The sequence below is a fragment of the Musca domestica genome, unplaced genomic scaffold (genome assembly GCF_030504385.1).
Source record: "Musca domestica strain aabys unplaced genomic scaffold, Musca_domestica.polishedcontigs.V.1.1 34, whole genome shotgun sequence".
NCBI lineage: Eukaryota > Metazoa > Arthropoda > Insecta > Diptera > Muscidae > Musca > Musca domestica.
The window spans coordinates 8,583,680-8,599,300 of NW_026712313.1; the positions used below are offsets into that span (position 1 = coordinate 8,583,680).

At 37.2% G+C, this 15,621-nt stretch overlaps 1 protein-coding gene across 2 annotated transcripts in view; it reads right to left on the minus strand.

Moving 5' to 3' along the window:
- LOC105262174 (uncharacterized transmembrane protein DDB_G0289901) overlaps positions 1 to 15,621 on the minus strand; it is a 151,678-nt gene that overhangs the window by 44,918 nt on the left and 91,139 nt on the right. For both annotated transcript variants that reach the window (XM_059125655.1, XM_059125654.1), the window contains exon 2: positions 10,755 to 12,053. In XM_059125655.1, the coding sequence (XP_058981638.1) occupies positions 10,755 to 11,486 (732 nt within the window). In that variant the 5' untranslated portion in view covers positions 11,487 to 12,053. The remainder of the gene's footprint in view (positions 1 to 10,754; positions 12,054 to 15,621) is intronic.

Here is a 15,621-nt window from a genome sequence, read left to right on the forward strand (position 1 = left end):
TGAAGTAGAAGGCTAACATACAAATGTTCAGTTAGAAATAGATCGCGCTAGGATGTGGCCTATATAGAGAATGTCACAACAAAAGGACTTAGCTTTTAAATTTAAGCTAATGGGTGCGTATGATTTCCAACAATACTTATACGCCCATTAAATCTTAAGATAACTAGCTATCTGATTAACTTTTAACAAAAAGAACAATAGCCACCCACAAAGTTAAATATCTTTTCATTTATAATTCATTGAATTAAAAAAAAACGTTTTTAAGATAAAGATTAAATTTAAAGACAGTTCACCTATGTCTCTCTGTTTTTAATTCACTAGCCCCCAAACAAATTGAGATAGAAAACTACAATTTGTGCAAATGTTCAGTAAGAAATGTATAGCTTTGGAATGTGGACTACACAAGGCCATATAATTTCTCTTACTAATTTTAGATAATGTTCAGGCTTGTCCGGATTTTACATTTTACATTATCCAATTTTGTATTTTTTAAGGGATTAACAGCAAACAACTCAGGTTTTTCAATATATTTATACCCTCCACCTTGGAAAGGAGGGTATATTAACTTTGTCATTCCGTTTGTAACATCCCTAAATATTCGTCTTAGACCCCATAAAGAATATACATATATTCATAATCAGCATAAAATTCTAAGTCGATTTAACGATGTCCGTCTGTCTGTCTGTTGAAATCACGATACAGCCCACATTATTTGACGTAGGGCGTCAAAAATTTAGCAGAGCAATTTGTATTATGTCTAGGATGGTTGGTATTGAAAATGAGATATATCGGTCCACGTAGCCCCATATAGCGGTACCTCCCGATATTCGACATCTTGATGAATGTTGCCACATTATCCCATGAATATGTCTAAAAATTGGTATTTGTGGGTCATAATGGCTTCTAATGTTTCCTTTGCCCTAAGGTGGAGGGTATAAAAAGTTCGGCCCTGACGAGTTTTATGTAGTTTTTTTCTATCGAAGATCTACACATATATGAACAAAGTTATTTAGTCTGTTGAGACATGGAAAAGTTTTAGTAATTACAGAATATTAATTGTCTCACATTTTTTAATATCCATTAAGTATTCATAGAATCTGAAACAAAGGCGACACTAGATACAAATCTATATAAAATATTTATAATCCATAGGTGCGTATGAATAATGTCAATATTCATACGGAATTGGAAATAAAAATGTCATAATAATTACGACAATCTCTGTGCATTGGGAACCGACCGACTCTACAAAATAATCCTACAAAACACTTTTCACTGATACTTTCACAAAAATAGGTATATATCTAACAATAGATGTATGTTAATAATAAAAGGGGTCATATTTAGTACTAGAGAGGGCCGGCTTGAAAATAAATTTAAAATTTGATAAACTATAAATTTTAAACCGCATGGGCAAAGGGGAAAGTTCTTGGGTGCGTATGATTTCCTACAATACTTATACGCCCGTTAAATCTTAAGCTAACTAGCTAGCTGATTAACTTTTAACCAAAAGAACAATAGCCACCCACAAATTTAAATATCTTTCCATTTATAATTCATTGAATTAAAATAAAAAAAAAACGTTTTTAAGATAAAGATTAAATTTAAAGACAGTTCACCCATGTCTTTCTGTTTTTAATTCGCTAGCCCCCAAACAAATTGAGATAGAAAACTACAATTTGCGCAAATGTTCAGAAAGAAATATATAGCTTTGGAATGTGGACTACACAGGTCCATATAATTTCACTGACGAATTTTAGATAATGTTCAGGCTTGTCCGGATTTTAAATTTTCCAATTTTGTATTTTTTTAAGGGATTAACAGCAAATAGGTCAGGTTTTTCAATATTTTTAAAACAAATATTGCTGTTGATTGTACCCTTAGCCATATGTCTACAGAGGGTATATATAATTTGATACGGCCAAAACGTGCCTTATCGAAATAACGGTCTGTTTAAACCAAATCCGTTTCAGGACATCTGAAGTTGATCTAGGGGTGTCCGTCCGTCTGTCTGTCTGGCTGGTGTGCACGATAACTCTCGAAGGGAGTATCCGACTTTGTCCAAATTTGGTACACCATAATATTATAATCAAACTTAGATCGAGTTCGGAAATGGGCCATATCGGGACACTCCTTCTGGTACCTTCCCCACAAAAGGTCGAAATTTTGAATATACATTAAGTTTATAAACCGCGAAATTAATATCCGATTCCATTTAGTCGTGGCACATCTGAATATTTCTATCAATAGAGGATCTGTTATAAAGACGGTAAAGATTGGGCCATTCCTTCTGGTACTTCCCCCACAAAGGGTTAACGTTTTGAATAACAAAAAGGATTATAAAATCCGAAATAAGCATTCGGTTCTCTTCATATTTCACACATCCCATTTTTTTTACCAACACAAGATCTGCTGCGAAAATTGGATACAACAGTCCGCTCCTTCTGGTACCTCCCCCACAATAGCTCGAAATTTTTAATATTTATATCTCTTATAATTTGCGAAATAATCATCTGATTCCCTTTAAGTTTCACACATCTCAATATTTCTATCAACACATAATCAGATGTGAAGATGGGATACATCGATCAATTACTTCTGGTACCTCCCCCCACAAAGGGTGAAATTTTAAATAACTATGAAGCTCATAAAACCTGAAATAAGCATCCGATTCTATTCAAACACGGCCCAGTCCATTGTTTGTATTAAGAGAGGATCTGGTGTGAAGATGGGATATATCGACCCTCTCCTTCCGGTACCTCCCCCATAGAGGGGTGAACATTTTGAATAACTATGAAGCTCATAAAACGCGAAATGAGCGTCCGATTCCTCTAAAACACGACATATTCCAATATTTCTATCAGTACAGGATTTGTTGTAAATATGGTAGAGATCGGACCATTTCTTCTGGTACCTCTCCAACATAGGGTTCAAAATTTTTGAAAAACAAAACGCTCAAAGGAAGAGAAATAAGCACACAACTCTCTTCAAATTTCACACATACATCCATTTTTGCTAACACAAGATATGTTGTGAAGATGATATATATTTGCGTACCCCTTCTGGTATCTCGCCCATAAAGATTCAGAATTTTCAATACTTTTATCTGTCATAACTTGTGAAACAAGTCGCCGATTCTTTGCAACTTGCTATATCTTATTTTTCTCAATCAGAAGTCTGAAATGAATATGACATTTATCGGAATTTATGATTTCGCATAAAATTGAATGTAAATTTTCGGTTTTCTTGTAATTTTGCCCATACCAATATTTTTATCTGTATTAGATGAAGTGTGAAAATGGAACATTTCGGATATGGTACCTCACGCAACATTTTCCAAAAAAATATCTCATATAAATTGAAGGAAGTAGTCGATATTGTCCAACCCTGGCACGTCGTAATATTTATGTCATATTTTTATAGGTTCGATACGAAATGGACAAAATTACCGATTCCTTCGGAACTTACCCCATAGAGGGTCAACAATTTGAATAATCATAACAGAAGTCAAAATATATTTAAATAATCGAACATTGGGTGAAAATACACAACTGTCGGCAAAAACGACTGATACTTTTTAAATTGTTGTTTTTTTTTTTAATACCTGCTCAATAGTCCAGAAGATCGAGGATTTTCGAAAAAAAAAATATTTTTTTCAAGGTCCAACAGTTCGATGATTTATTTATAAAAATAAATTACTAAATGAAATAAAGTTTCCCAATTGAAAGGTGAGAAAGGGGAAGACCTGCAACTCCTCTCACTAAGAAACTGATTATCAAAGAAGAAGCTACTTTCTAAAAGCACTAGATCTTCCCAAATTTTAAAATTTCATGAACATTTTCCGTACTTTCTTCCCCTTTCATGGGTATCAAAATTAGCCACCTTTCCAATTATTTTCAATTATTAGATTCTCATTCCAGTTATTACGCCATTTCTGATTTTCACAAATATTTACAATTATCTCCGTTAACTCCAACCCGAGACATTCCTCAGCTCATATCCCAAAAGAATTATTTTCCCCCGAAAACCAAATCAAAAAAACTAATCCCCAATAACGGCCCTGAAATCGCCAACCTAACCTTCCATCCAGACTTGACGATGTTGTTTTTCTTTTCTCTTCAATGACTGCCTCAACAATGTTTTTTTTTTCAACCAACGGTAAAACAACAAAATCCCACTCAATACGGCACACACATATACTCTCCAAGACACACACACACACACCTGTACGACATGCAGTTCGCTTTCGACGTACGCCGAGTTTGTTTACATTTTTCAATGATTGGCATAAATACCTCCATGCAAAGACCCTCCGCTTCCGCTTGCGCTTTACAAACACTTACAACAGCTATACGACAACACACAAGCAGGAGGAGGCGGGCGGTGATCGGTGGGTAAAGAGGGTAAATAACAAAATAAAAAAACACACACACAACAACAGCAACTCTTCCTTCTTTATTTTGTTTGGGTTGTGTCTCTCGCAATAATAAACAATACAACCTTTATACATATGTATGTATGTGTGTGAGTATGAGTGTGTGTGTGTATGTGTATGTGTGCCGTCACAAATAAGCATCGCAATGCACAAATGTCAGTATGTATGAAATGTATTTTTTTATGCTGATTCTTCTTCTTCTTCTTCTGCTCGGTCGTAGTCAGTTGTTGTTGTTGTTGTTGTTTTTCTTTATCAGAACAATAAAAATACCCTTACAATGCAATAATAATAACAACAACAATAATAACGTAACGTAAACACCGCTTCAAGAAAATGTTCCACACATTTCACGCAACAAACAAAAAGTGGCGAATGGGTGTAGGTTACTAGTTGGGGAACTAGAAGCGGAGGCGCCAACAATTCCCTTTAGGGTTCTCTAAAAAATGTGTTTTCCTTCGAGAGGTTTTCTGGAGACAACAGGTCTTCTATAATCACCTTCCATGGGTCTCCAATAGACCGAAGACCTTCAATAAATCATCTAGACACCTTTAACATGTCTTCTATAGACCGAAGAACATCAACAGATCTTTCATAAACAGAGGAGCTAAAAGATCTTCCATAGACAGAAAAACTTCAACGGGTTTCCTCTAGATACAAAATCTGCACGGGCTTTACTATAGAGCGAAGACCTTCAAGAAGTCTTCTTTAGAGGCAGAAGACCGTGAACAGATCATCTATGGACAGAAGACTTTCAACAGGTTTTTTTATAGATAGAAGATATTCTACAGACAGAGATCCTCCGATTTTCTTCAACAGGTCTTCTCTTGACCGAATACTTTAAGACCTTCAAGAGGTCTTCCATAGACAAACGGACCTTCAACAGGTCTTCTATAGACAGACGGACCATCAACAGGTCTTCCATGGACAGAAGATCCTAATCAAGAGGTCTTCTATAGACCGAAGACCTTCAACAGGTTTTCAAAAGACTGAAGACCTTCAACAGGTCTTCTATAGACAGAAGATATATTTGAGGCCTTTTATAAGCAGAAGACCTTCCAGAGGTCTTCTGTGGACAGAAGTCCTTCAACAGTTCGTCCATAGACTGAAAGCCTCCAAGTGGACTTCTATACACAGAAGATCTATATGAGAACTTCTATAAACAGTAAACTTTGTACAGGATTTTTATAGACCGAATAACTTAAATTGGTCTTCTATACCCCGAAGACCTTTCAAAGGACTTCTATAGATTCCCGAAGACCTTAAACGGATCTTCTATATACCGCAGACATCTAACATCTATAAACAGAAGACCTTCCACAGGTCTTCTATGTACCGAAGACCTTAACCTTCTATGGACGGAAGACCTTCAAGAGGTCTTTTACACACAGAATACATTCAAGAGGTCTCCTACAGACAGAGAACCTTCCTGAGGTCTTCTATAAACAGAAGACCTTAAAGAGGTTTTCCATAGACAGGCCTTCTGTCAAGAGGTCTTCCGTAGACAGAATATCTTCCACAGGTCTTCTATTGACAGAAGTCCTTCAAGAGGTCCATTGTAGACAGAAGTCTTTAAAGAGGTCTTCTGTAGATAGAATACCTTCAACAAGTCTTCTGTAGACAGAAGACCTTCAACGGTTCTTCTATAGGCTGAACACATTTAACGTCTCTTTTATAGACAGAAGTCCCTCAAGAGAGATGACCTTCAACAGGTCTTCTGTTGACCGAATACCTATAACTGGTCTTCTATAGACAAAATACCTACCAGAGATCATCATATATATACAGAAGACCTTCAAGAGGTCTTCTACAGACAGGAGACCTTCAACAGGTCTTCTTTAGACAGGAGGCCTTCAGAAGACCTTTTGAAGGACTTCTGATTACAGAAAACCTTAAAGAGTTTTTCTATAGGTAGAAGTGCTTTAACAGGTCTTCTATAGAAAAAAAGTTCTTCAACAGGTCTTCTATTGACAAAAGACCTTCAACAGGTCTTCTGTAGACCGAAGTCCTTCAACAAGTCTTCTATAGACAGAAGATCTTCAAGATATCTTCTGTTGAGCGAATACATTTTATTGGTCTTGGACAGTAGACCTTCAACAGGTCTTCTACAGAGTGATATCAAAAAACTGCAACAAAGTCAAACGCCATATTTTTTTCATTTTTTATAAATTTGTCGAATGAAAGCAAAAATGTCGGAAATAAATTTCAGAAAAGGTTTAGATTTCTTCGAATTGGAATTATGGCCTTCAAACTGCCAATGAAACCGTCACACACTGCCCGAATGTTGATCTGCGGTATTTTGGTCCATTCCCGGCGAAGCGCTTGCTTGAGGTAATCGACACTTTGGTATTTTTTAGTGCCAACCTTGCTTTCCAAAATACTCCAGACACAATAGTCCAACGGATTGGTATCCGGAGATTTTGATGGCCATTGTGTGCTGGAAATGACGCAAGGAACCTCATCTTGTAACCATTCTTGGGTGCCGCGTGCTAAGTGCGATGATGATGATGCCAAAATGTTTTCGTGCCCAAGGCTTTAATACACCCTTCAGAATATTTTCACGATAATATTTGGCATTTATCCTGATGCCACGGTCGTTTAATACGAGCGGAGAGCGACCATCGGCTGTTATGGCGGCCCACACCATCACCATGGCCGGCGCTTGAGTTCTGATGGGCAACCGAAGGTGCACATTCTTAGCTGACCTCTTTGGCAAATAAGCACGATCATTTTTGTTGTTTGACAACAAATGTTTTCTCATCGGAGAAGACCAAATTCGGCAGTTCACCACTTTCTGTCAAGCGAAGCAACTGTTGTAATTCTTAGTCACCAACTAGTCTTATTCCCAACTGGCAACACTTTACAATTCGTAAAATGCTAACGCATTCACTCGTTCAGCCAGTTCGTCAGTCAGTCACTCACTCATTCGTCCGTAGTCGACTGTGTCAATAATACTTGAATGAAAAAAAAAAAAAAAAAACGAAAACGAAAACAACCAAAACATTCATTATGACCCCCCATCATTTGCCGCAGAAGAATTTCCTTTTTGTTGATGTTGTTGTCGTCGTCGTTGCCGTTGCCGTTTGTAAAATTCACTTACACTGCCATCTGAAAACATGAAGTACCTTCAGATAGAGGCCCCCCTCATCCTCAAGCCCCTTCTGACCAATCGATGGGATTAAGCACCTGTTTGTTTGTTCTGTTACGAATAATTTGGTGTTGTTATTGTTGTTGCTGCTTTTTTCTGTTTCGTTTTTCGATATTATCTCCATAATGGGGGGAGGTATTAACTCTGGAGTCCAACAAGGTTTTTACTGAAGAGTTTTTTTTAAAGAGCATGAAATGGAGTTCTTTTTTGAGGGGAGGGGGTCAGTAAATTTTGGGCCTAATTGTAACAATGTTTTAGTTTGATGAACGAGATCAGGTTGAATTCGACGACAGAATATTATTGAAGCAAGATTTTCAATTCGGGAATCGTGAATTTTTAAAAATAATTTTTCGGGGAATCTGAAGCTTATTTAGCATTTTTGACCCCTTTGTGGGGGAGGTATCGAAAGAAGTAAGCCGATTTATCCCATCTTCACAGCAGATCTTGTGTTGATCGAAAAGTTTGGGATTTGTGAAATTTGAAGAGATTCGGATGCTTCTTTCGCATTTTATGAACGTTTTGAATATTCCAAATTTTGACCCCTTTGTGGGGGAGGTACCAGAAGGAATGGTACGACCTCTTCCATCTTTTTAGCAGATCTTGTGTTAGTTAAAATATTGGGATGTGAGAAATTTGAATACAATCAGAAGCTTACTTCGCAATTTAAGAAGGGTTTTAGTTATTCCAAATTTTGAACCCTTTGTGGGGGAGGTACCAGAAGGGGTGGGCGGATATCTATCAGTTTCGCCACATATCCTGTGTTAATTTTAATATTGGGATTTGTGAAATTTGAAAGGAATCGAATGCTTATTTCGCATTTTATGAGCGTTTTTGGTTATTCAAAATGCTGACCCTTTGTGGGGGAGGTACCAGAAGGCGTGGACCGATATATTCCAACTATACACCAAATCTTGTGTTAGTAAAAATATTGCGATGTAGGAGATTTGAATAGAATTGGTTGCTTATTCCGCATTTTATCGCAATTTAAGAATGGTTTTACTTATTCCGAATGTTGACCCCTTTGCGTGGGAGGTACCAGAAGGGGTGGGCCGATATATTCCATGTTCATACCATATCTTGTGTCAATAGAAATATTGGGATTTGAGAAATTTGAATAGAATCGGATACTTATTTCGCATTTTATGAATGTTTTTGTTTATTCGAACTGTGGGCCCTTTGTGGGGGAGGTATCAGAAGGAGTGGGAGGATAGTGTCCATTTCCCCACCAGACTTTATGTTAGTAGAAATATTGGAATGTTTGAAGTTTAGAATGAATCGAATACTTATTTCGTAATTTTTAAAGCGTTTTAGTTATTCGGAATTATGACCCCTTTGTGGGGGGAGTACTAGAAGAGGTGGTCCTATATATTCCAATTTAACATCAGATCTTATGTTAGTAGAAATATTGGGATTTGCAGATTTTGAAAGTAATCGGATGCTCATTTCGCACTTTTAGAAGTATTTTAGGTATTCCAAATTTTGACCCCTTTGTGTGGGAGGTACCAGAAGGGGTGGGCCGATATATTCCATCTTCATACCATATCTTGTGTCGATAGAAATATTGGGAATTGAGAAATTTGAATAGAATCGGATACTTATTTCGCATTTTATGAACGTTTTTGTTTATTCCAAATGTGGACCCTTTGTGGGGGAGGTACCAGAAGGAGTGGGAGGATAGAGTCCATTTTCCCAACAGACTTTATGTTAGTAGAAATATTGGAATGTATGAAGTTTAGAATGAATCGGATGCTTATTTCGTATTTTTAAAAGCGTTTTTGTTATTCGAAATTTTGACCCTTTTGTGGGGGAGGGGCAGAAGGGGTGGTCCTATATATTCCAATTTAACACCAGATCTTATGTTAGTAGAAATATTGGGATGTGCAGAGTTTGAAAGTAATCGGATGCTCATTTCGTAATTTTATAAGAGTTTTAGTTATTCCAAATTTCGACCCCTTTGTGTGGGAGGTACCAGAAGAAGTGAAATGATCTTTTCCAAATTTACACCAGGTCTTGCGTTAGTGGAAATATTGGGATGAGTAAATTTTGAAAAGAATCGGAAGCTTATTCTGCATTTTATGAGTGTTTTTGATTATTCAAAATTTTGACCCTTTGTGGGGGAGGTACCAAAGGAGTGATCCGATACCCACCATATTCACCCCAGATATTTTATTAAGAAAAAGATTGTGATGTGGGAAATTTTAATGAAATCGAATGCTTATTTCGTAATTTTAGAAGCATTTTAGTTATTCCAAATTTTGACCCCTATGTGGGGGAGGTACCAGAAGGGGTGGGCCGATATATTCCATCTTCACACCAGATCACGTTTTAATAAAAATATTGGGATGAGTAAAATTTGAAGACACTCGGTTACTTATTTCGCATTTTATGAGCGTTTTAGTTATTCAAAATTTTGTCCCCTTTGTGGGGGAGGTACCAAAAAGGGTGGACGGATATATTCCAACTTCACACCAGATCTGGTGTTAGTAGAAATATTGGGATGTGCGAAATTTGATGACAATCGAACTCTTATTTCGCACTTTATGAGAGTTATAATTATTCAGAATTTTACCCCTTTGTGGGGGGAGATACTTGACCGAGTGATCCGATGTTGTCCCTCTTCGCACCCGACCTAGCACTGATACAAATATTAGGAATTGCGAAGTTTGCAAAAAATTGGATGATCCCTTCTTGTTTTATGAGGTAAATTATTTTCTGTGAAAATTGGGGGAGGAACCAGAAGGAGTGGAATAATGTTGCCCATCTCCGAACTCAATCTAAGTAGGGCAATTAAATTACGATGTACTAAGATTGGACCAAATCGGATGCTCCCTTCGAGAGTTATCGTGCTCACCAACCAGATAGACATGCGGACGGATGGACACCCCTAGATTGACTTTAAATGTCCTGAAACGGATTTGATCCAAAGAAACCTGGGATCTAAACCCTATATTTCGATGAGACACATTTTGGCCATATCAAATGATATATACCCTTTGTAGCCATATGGCTGAGGGTATAAACATATATTTTCAAGGACAGTGGATATTAAAAAAAATAATTTTTAAAAACCTTTTTTTTTAAATTTTTAAAAATTGTTTTCCAGAGCTGTCCAAGTCCTTAGATTGGTTTAAAAATATTTTTTTTAATTTCATAAAAAATCAATGCTTGACTTACCGCTCCGAAATATTTCATTTCTTTACTTCTCATCCGTCGATGCTGGGCAATTGTGGGCGCTGAGGAGGCTGCTGTTGCCGATTCATAACCGGACGCTGTCAGACCATTGAGAGCGGCAGCAGCTGCTGCCGCCGCCACCGCATGTTGCTGATGCGGATTGTGATGATGATGTTGTTGCTGCTGCTGCTGGTGATGATGATGACCGTTGGTTGTGATGCCACCGTTGCCGGAACTATTGCCACTGTTGCTTAATGCCGAAGCGGAACTACCGCCACCGTTAATACCACTACTAACTGCCCCAGCACCTGTACCCAATATTCCTCCTCCTGCACCACCACCACCACCCCCGCCGGCAATTCCCGCCGCCATTGAACTGGCACTGCCACCTCCCGCTTCCATAAAATCGAAACGCTTAAATGCATACCATTTGGATGGATTCGGCTGAATGCCCTGATACAGTTTGACCAACATTTTATGTTTCTCACGCCGGTACTGTGTCAGCAGGACATTCATTTTACGCTCCACCTCGGCCTTGCTGCAACCGAAACGTTCTGCAATCTCCGACCAGGCTCGAAAGCGACACAACTTGTCTTTGTACTTTGGATCGGCACGATTCCAGAGCTCGGTGTGCGAGCGATACTGTTCGATTAGTTCGAGGGCATCATCGTTGGTCCATTCCATGATCTTGGCCTGCATCAGACTGTTGCGTAATGCAGCTGGATTGAAATTCATTTGAGAGCGGGGGGGAGAGAGACGAGAATTGTGCCTCAAAACGCGAGAATTTTTTTTTTGGTGGTGCAAAGGTGGGTGGGGCGAGGCTGAACACAATTTGGTTGAAATGTTTTGAGAGATTTATTTTCTACACTTCCAGGTGGGTGGGTGTTTGAGTTCGATCGGTGGTTGGTTGTTCCAGAGACGATATGGCTTGTGATATGCAGCAGAATCCGTCGAGAGCAATTTCTCTTCGTTTCGTTGTTGATTTTGGCTGTGTTTTGGTTTTTTGAAATAAATTTGTATTTTTTTTTGTTGTTGCTTGGTTTTTCTGTTGTTGTTGTTGTAGTTGCTGTTGTTATTTTTGTTGTTGTTGTTTATCAAGGAATGTTTTTAAGAAAAATGCCGTCTTCGTATTGTTTGACAATCGTTATTGGCTGTTGCGGCATTTTGCCTATTTTGTTTTTTAAATGTCTTTTGAGTTTTGAAATCAGGAAACCTTCTCATTGCCTCAAACGTTTTGTATGCGGCTGTTTTCGCCACTTCAAGGTTCCGTTCGGCGATTAGTTTGTGTTTGTCGTGCTGACACTGAAAGTGGAAAAAAAAAACAGAAAAATTAAATAAAAAAACAATTATTTGAAATCGAATTTGAAATGAAAACCATTTTTTTAGAAACATAATGATTCGAAAATAATTTAGTGATTTCTCCCAACAAAAATAAGTCCTATAGACTTTCGATATTTAAAAAAAAGTTTATTGGAATTACACCATTAGCCTACATATTAACAAAAAACATGTTTAAAAGTCTCAGTCGGTTTTGCCGAAAGATTTATATTCTCAGCCAATGTTCGATTATTTATATATATTTTGACTTCTGCTATGATTGTTCAAATTGTTGGCCCACTATGGAGTAGGTTCCGAAGGCATGAGCCAATATTGTCCATTTCGTATCGGACCTAAATAAATATGATATAAATATTTCGTCGTGCCAGGTTTGGATTATATCGGCTTCTTCCTTAACTTTATATGAGATATGTGATAATAATTCGGATTTTATGATCGTTTTGGTTATTTACAACTTTGACCCTTTGCGGGGAAGGTACAAGACGGAATGGTCCGATCTCTACCTTTTTCATAAAAGATCTTGTGTTGATGGAAATATTGAGATGTACCAAGTCTGAATGGAATCGATTGTAAATTTCGCGTTTTATGACTTGCATGGATATTCAAAATTTTGAACCTTTGTGGGAGAGGTACCAGAAGAAACAGTCCTATCTCTACCATCTTCACAGCAGATCTGGTGTTATTCGAAATAATGGGATGTGTGAAATATAAAGGGAATCGGATGCTTATTTCGGATTTTATAATTGTTTTGGTTATTCAAGACCTTTGTGGGGGAGGTACCAGAAGGAATGGTCAGATATCTGCCATATTTATAACAGATTTCGTTTTGATGGAAATATTAAGATGTTCCAAGTCTGAATGGAATCGGATGCTTATTTCGCGTTTTATGAGTTTCATGGATATTCAGAGTGTTAACGCTTTGTGAGGCAGGTGCCACAAGGGGTGGACCGATATATTCCATCTTCACACCAGACCTTAGGTTAATAAAAATATTATAATGTGTGTAATTTAGAGAGAACCGGATGCTTATTTCGGATTTTCTAATCGTTTTGGTTATTCAAAACTTTGACCCTTTGTGGGGGAGGTACCGGAAGAAATGGCCCGATCTCTACCATCTTTATAAAAGCTCTTGTATTGACGGAAATATTTAGATGCACCAAGTTTGTAAGAATCGAATTCTCAAAATTTTGATCCTTTGTGAGGGAGGTGGAAATAATGGAATGTATGTGATATGAAGAGAACCAGATATTTTTTCAGATTTTATAATAGCTCTGATTATTTAAAAATTTGACCCTTTGTGGGGGAGGTACCAGAAGTAATGGTCCGATCGCTACCATCTTTATAACACATTTTGTTTTGTTTTGTGTGTGTTGTTTGTGTTCAAAATTTTGACCCTTTTGTGGAGAAGGTACCAGAAGGAGTGGGCCGATAAATTCCATCTTCGCATCTGATTATGTGTTAATTGAAATATAGAAATGTGTAAAATCTGAAGGGAATCGGATTTTTTTTTTCGCAAATTATAAGAGTAACAATTATTTACAATTTTGATATTTTGTGGGGGAGGTACTAGAAGGAGGGGACCGATATAATCCATCTTCAAACCAGCCCTTGGGTTAATAAAAATATTGTGATCTGTGTGATTCAAAGACAATCGAAATTTAAAAGAGTTATAATTATTTACAATTTTTTTGACCCTTTGTGGGGGAGGTTCTTGATGAAGTTAGCCGATGTTATCCATTTTTCCACCTGACCTAGCACTGATGCAAAAGTTAGGATTTTTAAAGTTTGAGCAGATTTGGATTATCATTTCTCTTTCTATGCAGTAAAATATTTTCTGTGAAAAGTTCGACCTTTTGTGGGGAAGGTACCAAAAGAAGTGGGCCGATATTGTACATCTCTGAACTCGATCTATGTTTGATACTTATATTACGATGTACCAAGTTTGGACTTTAAAACGAGAGTAATGGGACGGACATCGCTAAATCGACGCCAAATGTCCTGAAACGGATTTGGTCCAAAGAGACCTAGGATCTAAAACCCTTATTTCTATAAGACACAGCTAAGGGGATAAAAATTATGCGATATGACTAGATCGTTTGTAAGTGTCCCAATGTAGATTTTGCTAAAAATCTTTAATTCACGACAGTCGTTTCTTCGCATGAAATGATATATGCCCTGTGTGTGACCACAAGTCTGGAGGCATAAACAAACAAAATTGTTTTGTTTGTTTGTCAACCTCCCATCTTATTATAGGTCAGTGATGGTCTAAGATAAAAAATACATAAATACTACACGTGCTATTATTATTTTTGTTTTTTTTTTTTTCTTTACGCCTTTCATTGTCGTGTGCGGTCATTAAAAATAAAATGCCAATCCCCAAATTCTAAAATTTTGAAGGGGACGACCGTTGTTTTTTGGCGTAAAACAATTCTTTAATGGAGGCTGCGTGTGTTTTATTAATTTATTTGTTTGGTTGTTTGTTTACACTCTAAGTGGCCATGCGCCGTCGTTGGTGTTGTTGTTGGTTGTGTGCACAACAATTGGCTAGGTGTAGCCGATGAGAAATGGAAATTTTCAGAACAATTCAGAAATAATGTATTTTTGGTGAGCTATTATTTCCTTAGTAGAACAAGGCTTCTTTTCAAAGGGGTTTTTAGAGGAAATCCTATGCTATACATTTTTTTTTCAAAAAATTTTCACCCTGCCTTAGATTTTGATACCATGTAGGTTCACGTCTTCGTATAATCCCCATATATTGGTACCCACCCGATATTCGGTATTTTGATGATTTTAGAGGCATTATTTACCGGAATTTTTGGATAAATGGATATTACAGCCTAAGACAGAAAATGGACCATGCAGGTCCACGTCTTCGTAAGCGATTACAATATTCAAATGCAAAACTTGAAAAAATATATAGGAATATAGGGAGGTACCATGGGGGTAATAAAACGTGGACCTGCACAGACAATTTTCTGGCATAGGCTGTAGTATCCATTACGAACTTCAAATACCAAATTTGAAACAATTCCCGTAAATAATGCTCTAAAATCATCAAAATACCGAATATCGGGAGGTACCTCCCTATTCCTATATATTTTTTCAAGTTTTGCATTTGAATATTGTAATCGCTTACAACAAAAGTTGCCTATGCAGGTCCACGTCGTCTTATAGTCCCTAATATTCGGCTACATTCGGTATTTTTAAGATTTTCACAGAATTTTTACGGATTTTATTTTTTTGAAAATTCGGCCCACTCTATCAAGTACCTCCCACCAAAGGGTCAAAATTTTGAATAATTATAACTCTTATAAAATGTGCTGCAAAGAGTCCGATTGTCTTTAAATTACACACAGAACAATATTTTTATTAACCCAAGCTGTGGTGTAAAGATGGAATATATCGGTCCACACTTTCTGGCACCTCCCCCACAAAGGGTAAAAATTTTGAATATCATTGAAGCCCATAAAACGCGAAATTAAGATCCGATTACATTCAGATTTGGCACATCTCAATATTTCCATCAACACAA